Source organism: Atractosteus spatula, chromosome 8 (genome assembly GCF_055471065.1).
Source record: "Atractosteus spatula isolate fAtrSpa1 chromosome 8, fAtrSpa1.hap1, whole genome shotgun sequence".
NCBI classification, from domain to species: domain Eukaryota; kingdom Metazoa; phylum Chordata; class Actinopteri; order Semionotiformes; family Lepisosteidae; genus Atractosteus; species Atractosteus spatula.
The window spans coordinates 44,194,026-44,205,279 of record NC_142713.1 but is presented as its reverse complement, the minus strand read 5'-3'; the positions used below and the strand labels follow the sequence as shown (position 1 = coordinate 44,205,279).

The window sequence follows — 11,254 nt, the reverse complement described above, 5'->3', positions numbered from 1 at the left end:
CTTTTGTTCTAGACTGAAATGGATTAGTTTATTTAATCTGTAAAGGATTAACAATCCCCTGTGACCAGTAAACATTCTTGTTTTTGTTCTTTGATCTCTTCCTAAGGCTATAATAACCAGATCCCATTCACGTGTAGCTTTCTGCTGTACAAAATCACCTACACAATATGGACAGTGTTATGCCCAGATGAGCCAGAGCTCCCACCCCTTGATTTCCTTGGAAACCATGCTCATTCTCACGAGGAGCTGCATTCCATCCTGGGCTATTCAGACTCGCTTGGGCCAATTATCGCAGCCTCCCTCATCCAATAAATGGGTGCTTCAGTCATCAAGACCACAATATATATACCCTGCTCTCCCACTGATCTAGGGCTCCGTCTTTGAGCCCTTCAGACTTAGTTAGTATGCCATGCTATACTAACCTGCATCACTGAAGGATACTCTGCCTGAATCCACCTAAACGTTTACTAGACTGTCCTGAACCTCTTTTACCTGTCAGCAAACAAAACCTTCTCGGCATGAGACCATGGGCACAGTTCCCTGCATGAATCACGGACAGCAGTGCAGCCCCCCTGTCTGCATCTACCCTGATGGCTATCCTCGTGTCCAGTCCTCCCAAATTCTGATTGCCATCTCACTTCCATTATGTCTGTCTGTCTTCATCCTGCCTCATCCATCCTCAGCCATCCTCCAACATACAGTACTCTGAGCCCCAACAGGCTCTTTGCACTTGGATTCCCTGGTCTGTCAGCAAGATGTGGCTGTATCCTTCAGCTAACTGTGTCATAACTCAGTGTACTTAATATTCCTACTCTAAAAGAGTTTGCACTTAAGAACATTGCATTTTACTTGCAAAGTGTCTGGTTAATCTATGAGTTCCTCTGTAATTCCTTTGCTGCTATTTCTTTGAGTGCCACACAAATAACCCACTATTTTTCTGTTATCTTCTGATTTAACCAGTTTGCACACTATACTAGAATATAAATAACTGATTCAGATAGGAAAGAGACAATGGGCCCAAAACAGATCTCAGTGGTACACCTGTCCACTTAGAAGTCATGCCCCTTAAGAAGATGTTTTTTTCCTGTTTCTATTGGTATTAAATTGTGTGCACACGTTAATTTAGATTCCCAATAATTAAATTTTAATTGAGGCACTTCATCAAAATTTAAAAAATAAAGCTTTTGGAAATCGAAATATATAGTGTAATAGTATTTAGTTATCAAATGCCTTTGTTACTTGTTTGAATAATTCTAGCAAGTTAAAAAAGACATTTTTATCCAAGTTAGATGTCTATTAAACTGACATTATATAAGTATAATTTATCTTTTATATAATAAACTGGTAACTATTACTTGAAGAGTGCTTTTACCATTGTAATACTAAAAAAAAACCTTTTTGACCTCTGTTGCAGTATTTTTATCAGTCTCCTTTTTGTCATTTCTAATATCTTTTTTCAGCATACTCTTTTCTTTTGATCTCAGGTACTTTTACAGTCTGGAAAGCACTTCCTTCCAGTTTTTTTTTCATACTTTAGAAATGAATCCACAATATACAGTATGAAATATTCATAACTGTCAAGCTTGGAAAATTCATCATCAGTTCATTATAAGCTTTTGACTTCTTCTCAGTACTTGTAGACTGAAATAATAGCTTTTAAATACACTGCAGAATATTACATAGCCAGTCTGTGGCATGAATTTGAATTGATGTTATTCAGATATTAACAGTGGTATTCCAATAGCTGAACTGGTAATTGGTTCACTGATAAATCTGAAGGTTGGTGATTTGATGTGTATCTGTTTAAATTAGTTCCTTGCTAATTAAACAGTGGTATCCTTATACTGGGGTCATTTCACATACAAAGCATGCTGACTTCCTTCAGTTAATCATAATAGGATGGTTAATTACTGTGCATTGCTATAGCAACCTGTAGTGTTCTACAGACCACATCCATACGAGGCAGTCTGAAGCCAGCATGAGGAAAATAACATTTGCTTTACTGCTATAACTTGGATCTTAGTCTGAAAAACAGCAGAATCTTTAAAGTTTTTCCTTTAAAAACATAACAAAGGTTACTGCGATGATCGATTCTTCATTAATAGAATCCACAATCATCATATTATTTTTTCCAGACTTTGGCAACCCCCTTTTAAAAGATTTTCAGTTTTGAATAGCCATGTGATGTTTTAGGTCAGCGATTCAGTACCTGTCCGTTGCAATATGAACATGTAGAAGCTATTCTGATGTTAGAAGTGAAATGTCTGGCGTATTAAAAAAGAAAGACATTTGATGGTTCCTGCTGATGTTGCTCTAAAATAAATGAGGCTAACAATATATGGAAAAAAGGTTTCAGAGCGTATGTTTAACGGAGCTTTCGAGGGAATCAGTGGTATTCATAGCGCCACATCATGGCATGTTTTTTTTTGTGTGTGTTTTGGAGCTCTGGCTTGTGTGTTCTGTATGTACTGTATTCAATGCATCATGATGTTTTTCAATGAAAGCCACTGCAGCCACAGCATACTGCTCACTGACTATGCAGTTAGTTTTCTATAAATTTATGATAATGGTGACTGGAACCCTGGAGTTAGTTTAAACTCATATAGAATGCAGCTACAAAAATACTAAATGATTCATCATTATTAGAATAACTATAAACCACAATTGCATAAGAATTTAAAAGTAAAATTTAGCTCCAGAATTATTCGTAATTTTTGAAGGAGAGGAACATTGGAGATCAGTCTTTTCAGTGCAATACTAATGGACGAGAAAGAGGCAAACATAAAACATTTATGATTGTAATTAATTTATACTGTCATAATCGTAGAGATTAGAAGAACAAAGGGAAGCCATTCGGCCCATTTAACACGTTTGATTTTTAAATAGCTAATTGAGCCAAGGATCATCTCACCCAGTCGTTTAATAACAATTAACTTTTCAGCGCTATATACTGTACCCCAAGGGATTTCATAACACAGATTTTCATACCAAAGGTTATTAAAAGGTCATTTATTAAAACAACGTTTTATTTTACGCCCTTTATTTATCGCCATGACAGTGCAAAAATGTCTGTTTTCCGTTTACTCCTACGATATTGTTTTGCCCACTTCTGTCGTTTGTCCTAAAAGCGGCCAGATGTGCTTCGTAATTTATTTTCCCCCCAAAAGTGTTTAAAACGTTTAAAAAAAGGCAGCAAAAGGTTTTAAATTATCAACATCGGTGTCTTGCTATGTGGTTCTGCTTGTAGTTTCTAATTTTGCAGAAATTGTTAGTAACGTATTTGTTAAGAAAAGGAGGGCGCCGAAGCAAGCCAGCTGGTTTGGTCTGAAGGGCTGATCCTGATGGATTTGCTCTGACAGATCCGGGTTAGCCGCCAGGGGAACCCATTTCTTCACAACAACTCTCCGAGACACACAGATCGCAGCCATAGAGGGGATCTAGGCAGAGCTCACAGCACCTCCCTGCTTTATTTCACAAATATACCCTGACTGCTGTTTTGAAACCAATCTGAGACCACTAACTCACGGTGCCTGAATTTTATTACACGTTCTTCAAAGAAGCGGAGAACTTTGGCTAAATGCAAGAGAACCGAAATGAGATTATTTTTGACCGGACAACCTGTTCACTCACTCCCTCCGCCAGATTTTGCAAGGTAAAGAAGCTTTTGCAAAATAAAGAAGAATTCGTTTTTTGGAGGAGTATGGAAATATACGAATTAACGAGTAAAAATATGCGAGAAGAATCACTGTGATTTAAAGATATCGAAGCGCTCATCCAAATATTTTAATATTTTGAAGTATTTTCGGTTTAAATAGCCATAAGTATTGCATTTTAAATGCATATGGGATGACTTGGCTAACAATGTGTTGATGTTACCAAGACTATATAGGGTGTAGGTGAATTACTGTACGTTGTATTGCTTCTACACGTGCTTCGCAAGAGGACTTCGGTATTCGATTTGTATTGCATAGAATCAACCTTTGTCTCAATGGATGTTCTGCCTTGGATTATATATTTGTAAATACAGAGCTTTGAAGAACTCGTTAATTGCGTTTTTTTTACAATGCAGTTATCTACTCTTTTAAGAATACCGTTTCTGCTGTGGAGTATTGATGCTTTATCTTATCGACATGATGAAAGATTAAGAACTAATTTCACTCGGACTGATTATGAAGCCACCCTTTCCCAAAAAAAGGTGAATAGGTCACCTTTGTCAGTAACTACTCGGAAATGGCACAATGCACATGGAAAAGTAATTAATACCATGACATACTTAGAGGGGCATTCTACAGGTGTTTCTTGGGAGGCAGTGAGGAATTTGAGAAACCAAAATGCAGCCACCTTTGAAATACGAAGAAAATATAAAGGATCATTGAACCACAATGGAAATGTGCCCCCCAGCTCTTTAGAAAAGAGTGCTGAGATTATTTTAGAGGATTCTGCTGCGATCCTGCATGGGGAATCACGAAGCCAACACAATAGAAAGTTGAATTTCAAGATGCTGGCTGCCATGGAAACACACGGTGGATACAATCACTCAAAGGCTCTTTCCATGAGTAAACAAGGAGGTCTGACACCTGAGATGAATCAAAGACGAAAAAGAGGTACCAACAGTATGGAAAACGAAAAGAAAACAGAAAAGAACCGAAGCAAAAAGCCAAAGAAAGGCGGACATTCGTTGAGACATTTAAACGTTTCTTTTGTTGGTCCTCTTACTCCATGGGAGAAGTTACCGAAACCCCTGCCTCTTAACCAATCCACAGATTATTCAAACGATATTAAGAATTATGGATTGTATACTGTACCGGATGACCTAGGGGTTACTATTCCATTGATCCCTTTTGATTCACAAGGGAAAGAAAATGAGGTCAAAAACCCCTTTTATCCCCTAACAGATGAATCGTATGGAGCATACGCAATCATGTGTCTTTCTGTGGTCATTTTCACTGTTGGAATAATTGGGAACATTGCAATTATGTGTATTGTTTGCCACAATTACTATATGAGAAGTATCTCCAATTCACTTTTGGCCAATCTAGCTTTTTGGGATTTCATAAATATCTTCTTTTGCCTGCCTCTGGTGATATTTCATGAGCTGACGAAAAAGTGGCTGTTGGGAGAGTTCTCATGTAAAATCATACCCTACATTGAGGTAGGCCTACTGTATATTCCAGATACAGTAACTCACGGTCCAGTGATTTGTTTTCCTGATTGTAGGACATATTATCTACTGTATTAAGGGGAAAAAAGCAGGAAACTGAGTTAAGGATAATAACCAATGATATGTTGTTTCTTTAAAGTATTAAAGCTCCTGTCTTAAAACACATATACTAAAATATCACAATTGAAAAAGAACATTTAGCATTGTATGATTAACATTTATATTTATATGGTTGTGTGGATTTATTCCTACAACAACAGATGTTTTGTAATCTGTAAAACACTAGAAATAATAGTAATATATGAGAGATATCATGATGATAATCAGTATTATACCAGTTTATCTGAAATAATGAATGGAGAGGAGAAAAACATCTTTTTACATCTTTTTATACAATATATTCTGAATGAAGAAATGTTGACTTGTGGTTTTGGTTTCTGCTTGGTGTTATACTGCTTTGAACTTTGTTGGCTAACAAAATATTTACATATTTTAAAAAATTAACATTACACATTACACATTACAGAATGTATACATTGTCATGTGCAAAGTAGCAAAACAATTTGAAGTGCAAGTTAAACAATCACTAATATTGATATGAAACTTGACTGCTTTAGGGTTGCAGTTTAAATCACTGTTTTAAAAAAGCTTCAAAGCAATAGACTGTTAGACAACCAGAATCCACTGGAAAAAGGAGAGTGGTCAGTTTTAAGATAGAATGCAAAATATTAGGACCACTGTAGGGATGAAGTTGGATGTCATATTGTAGTTGTAAATGCCAGAAATAAGATTACATAGCAGAGTCCAGATTGAAAGGCTACCAAAAAAATACAGAGATGTAAACATTTCTCGCACATAAGCCATCCTCAGTTAAAGTAACCCTGTACAGTATATGTAATTTGTATTCCATTAATCATGTTTTGATATTTGTTTCTACAGTAGGAAAGCTTACAGAGCTTTAGTAAATCTGCTAAAGCAAAAGGACTGCTTTCTTGCAACAGGCAAATATTGTTTTTAACTGTAGTCTTTAAGAAATGGGCAATGTTTAATGCTAAAAATATATTTAGTAGCTACCTAATTAGAATGAAAGATATTATTATTATTATTAATTAGTTTTTTTTAATGGGTTTTAACTAGTCTTTTCAATATGGATGCCCTCGGTGCCTGTGAAACCTTAGCATTCCTGCATACACTGATGAATTTTGTATGGTCTAGTATGATAATACCACAAAGACAAATGCATTTCCCCATCTTCAGTGCTGTCAGTTGGTGTGAGGTATATGTCTATGGTGTTTCATGAGGCTGTACATTTTCAAATCAAATGATAAGAAAAACACATTAAACTAGCAACTATACAGCATACCTACAAGGACCAAATAACAGAACACATACTGTATGTAACTCAGTAGCACAAAGTAAAACAGTGTAGGCAGGGCAGTAAGCAGTTTGAAGATATCAAGGGCAGAAGCAGCACCTTAAATTCTGTAATTCCAGATCCTTATTAAAGAGTTAAAATTCTGAAGTCAGGCGGATCTTATTGATGGAGAATAGGAAGGCTGCTCCTTCATGCTAAGTTAACAAGACTGAACACATTCACATTCCAAATGGATTGTCCAATTGCTTTTCTCAGAGTCAATCTCAATCTTCTGTCTTTATTATGCATTTGGAATTATTTATGCTGCACTAGTATTCACTTAAGTATTGCTGTAAATTGACTGTAAAAATCAGTTTTGAAATACATGTCACTTCAAGGCAGTCATTTTTGTAAGTAGTTTGTACATGTATTAAATAAGCACTTTAGAGGAGGAACTTTAAAGTGCATCATTCTCAACACTATTAGTACTGAAGGAACATATTCTATGCAGTTAGAATATGCCTCTTGTAAACCATCAGTGCGAGGGGTGGGATAACTGACAGATTGCACAAACTGTATCTCTGTTTATACCAGTACGGTAGATCTTAAAGCATAATATAGAAAGTAAAAATAAAATCGGATAACCCCCTTTTTTCAAATTGTTAAAGTGAGTACACCTTAAATCCCAGATCACTCAGATAAAATCTTGGGTAATGACAAACCCAACCAAAGATGTTTTTGACAGCTTTCAGGGCATTTTGCTTATTCTCTATACCTTTGTATTCTTTTTCGATTGAACAGATAATTAGTTAGACTCAGATGATTAATTAAACCTGGCAATACTACAGTCAGTGCTACAGGCATGAATTAATTAATGACTTAGAAACACCCACCTATGCTAACTAGAATCTGCAAAAGGGCACTTTGTAAATATGATAAGGTTAATACGTATTTTACACAAAATAAATTAATCAATTTATATATATTTTTTCTAAACAGTGCAGAAATTCGGCACCTATTAAAATCTGAAATAGATCCAATTTTTTGAAAATAGCAACAAGAGGGAAATTTCACCGTGTTACTATTCATGTTTGAAAGTGTTCTGAAATTTCTGCTGCAGTGGAAAAAATCATTAGAGAAGAGAAAATTGTAAACGTAGTTAAATAAGAAGAATATGAACATGATTCTTCATATCCATTTGGCTTTTCTTGTACTGTGTCTTAGGCTCTGTAATAAGGGTAATCAAATACCAGCTATTCAAATTCATTCCAGGGCAGAAGTATGGTACAACCAGTTTTATGTAAACCGTACTACATAGTTTATGTAATTATTAAGTGCTCAAACAACAAAGAGATCATTGTGGTAATGCCCTTCAGTTAAGTTGACTAACTAGATTTTTAAACTTATTCAGTAAAGTGTGTTGACATAACTCTTAACATAAAGAAACACCGTATAAAATGGATTTATTCATATTTTCACCTCAACTCAGCATATTTTTAAAATAAAAGTTGAAAACATTTACTACTACAAATAGACCACTTATTTGATGTAACTCTCGGTATGACTGGAGTGCTAATTACCAGGTTAAATTATGAAAGACCTGGCGTGCAATTGCAAAAGCTTTTCACTTGCATGTAGGCACACCAGGTATCCAGCAATGCTTACAGTACATCTTAATTATTATTTACTTGTATCCCAAAAGGTGCAATATTAAAAAGTATGGTTCCATTCAGTGATGTTATTCTGACTTTAGCTTAAGCGCAAAGTAAGTTTTACCCATTCTGGATTCATAGCTCTCTGTTGCCATTACATACATTATTCACATACTTGCAGTAAATGTAAAAAATGAAAACCCACCAGGATGCTTTTATATGTATAACCACATTTTTTTATTAATTACAAGATTTTCTTTTGAATTCCACCCTGGATTCATTCATAATTTATGAGATGTTCAGAGTTTCACAGTAGGTAGTGTTCATTTGTTTTAAGCAGTAGTTCTTTGAAACATCTGTTTATTATTTATAACGTATAGTAACACATGGACATGCTGCAGAGCTTAATAACTACACCACAGCAGCAGCTGTTGTTTTTAGTTAGAGTTTTTCTGCTAAAATATGAAGTGGATATGGTAAAGAATGTGTTATGAAAGGGGAAGTTTAGGTTTTTAGCAAAAGGAATATCTGCTTTTTAGAGATGGGAAGATACTTTATATGCTAAGTGACTTTTTCAGCCCTATGGGTGAATCTGCTTTCCTTTGCAATATGTTCCTTCATTTTACAAGCAGTCCTCTAAAGCAATTCAGTAATTGCTGTCTGACGTTTGGGATTGGTTTTTATATGATCTGGCAATTACCAACTGACAAGGCATGTTATGGAAAAATGTCAACTACTTCAGTGAAGTATACCTCAACAAATTCAAGCTAAATCTTTCTTTCCAATTTATAGTGTATATTTGTACTGTAGGTCTGGGGTGCTACAGTTCTAGCTAGAGATAGGTCTAGAGATATACTTCTTGTGCAACTAGGACTTTGTTAAATAATGTTCTGTTAATTAATCTGAAACTTCTTTTCCAGACTTGAGATATAATGTATTCCAAATTTATGCTCATATGAAAAATTGGTAATTGCAGTTTAAATTAATGATGTAAAGGACACTGGGATGTACTATAATTCAAACACTACCATTGTTTTTTTAATAAACTAATATACATATATTGTGTTTTGTTCAAGTACTTACCCTTTTGTTATATTCTTACAGGTCGCCTCACTTGGAGTTACAACTTTCACATTATGTGCTTTGTGCATAGATCGTTTCCGTGCTGCAACTAACGTGCAGATGTACTATGAGATGATTGAGAACTGTACATCCACCACAGCTAAGCTAGCTGTTATCTGGATAGGGGCTTTGCTGTTGGCTCTTCCTGAGGTGGTTTTACGGCAGCTTGTCACAGAAAATCCTGAAGCCCCTAATACAACAGCATGTGAGCGATGTGTGGTGAAAATTTCTCCAGAGCTCCCTGACACCGTTTATGTCCTTGCCCTTACCTACGACGGCGCCAGGCTCTGGTGGTACTTCGGGTGTTATTTTTGCTTGCCCACACTCTTCACCATTGGAAGTTCCCTAGTGACTGCAAGAAAAATTCGAAAAGCTGAGAAGGCCTGTGCAAGAGGAAACAAGAAACAAATCCAACTTGAAAGTCAGATGAACTGCACAGTGGTGGCCTTAACTATTTTGTATGGCTTCTGTATTATTCCTGAAAATATCTGCAACATTGTCACAGTCTACATGTCCACAGGAGTTCCCCAACAGACTATGGACCTCCTCCATCTCATAAGTCAGTTTCTTTTGTTCTTCAAGTCCGGCGTTACACCAGTGCTCCTCTTCTGTCTTTGCAAGCCTTTCAGCCGGGCTTTTGTGGACTGTTGCTGTTGTTGTTGTGATGAGTGTGTCCAGAAGTCTTCAACAGTGACCAGTGATGACAATGACAATGAGTACACCACAGAGCTTGAGCTGTCTCCTTTCAGCACCATACGCCGGGAGATGTCTGTTTACACCTCTGTTGGTACCCACTGCTGAAATCAACTGGAAATAGTATCCTAGGCCTATTATTATATACTGATAAAAGCATGAATGCCACAAATTGGCTTTACATGCAGGAGCTTACTAATGTTTAGAGATTTTTTTACAAAGAAACATTTATGTTGTTTCTCTGTTTATTGAAAAAAATGGTTCTGCAATGGGCTCGAGATTGCTGCGTCCCTCAGCAGGAATAAGCAGCTTTCTCATAGTGGATGAATGTTTTTTTTAATTGTTTTGTTAATTTTATAGTCATTGAAGTTTGTGCAGTTTTAAGTAAGAGTTTTGCATTCCCACCGTCCCTCTGATGTATCTTTTGCTATCTTTTGAGTTCTACCTTCTTTCATTTTCTTTGGCACATGCAAACAATGTTTGCCTTTTATATTGAAAACTCTGTATTGAAAGTAATATATTGAAAATGGCTGGTTGTAGTGTAATGTCTTTTAAAACTGGTGATTCTTGTGAATCAGTGATGAAGTCATTTTAGATTCCTTGCTACTGTACGTGAGTATTTTAGTCAGAGCACTCTGAATGAACACATGCTTATGTTAGTTATAGCAGGAAGAAATGTACCAGTATGCTTGTGTTAGTTTCATGGTATTTTGCTGTTTTTCTGGTAGCAGAAGTTCTCACAACACTTCAAGAAAAAAACTGGACCTGCTGGGTCAGTTAATCGGGAGTTGTTTTCTTTTGAGGAATCAGATGGATTAACCAGAGGCTCGAATAATGACTCCTCTTCAGATTGTTTTGGTGTAGAACGGCAATTTAACCCTTTTTTATCACATGAAAACTGTATTTGTTTATAAACCTGAAAATAAAATCATTAAGACAGTTTATTTTAATCAGATTTGTGTATTTTTGACTGTTACATCCATATATTCATATTTACTCTGTGTTAAAAAAACATGATAGCTTCATAGTATACTGTACTTTTGATACTTTCAATATATCACTTGGTTGTGTCGTTATGAAACTGCCATTTATTATACAGGAGTCTATCAGAATATTAATCATAATGAATGCATGTATAGAAAATAACCTGAAGCTTTTTGTGAAGGATCAATTCTAGAGAATAGGAGGAAATATCTCATACCTCAACTGAAGCTATTTAATGAAAGTTCTCAAAGTACATGCAGTGCTGGCACACATACAGTACAGTATGGC

The 11,254-nt window shown here is 35.9% G+C and overlaps 1 protein-coding gene across 1 annotated transcript; it reads left to right on the top strand.

Moving 5' to 3' along the window:
- The first annotated feature begins 3,411 nt into the window (after positions 1 to 3,411).
- Positions 3,412 to 10,922, top strand: LOC148829663 (prosaposin receptor GPR37-like). Its single transcript, XM_088923476.1, has 2 exons — positions 3,412 to 5,152; positions 9,272 to 10,922. The coding sequence occupies exons 1-2, from the start codon at positions 4,064 to 4,066 to the stop codon at positions 10,088 to 10,090; spliced, it is 1,908 nt and encodes a 635-aa protein (XP_088779602.1). The 5' UTR covers positions 3,412 to 4,063; the 3' UTR covers positions 10,091 to 10,922.
- The last annotated feature ends 332 nt before the right edge of the window (positions 10,923 to 11,254 follow it).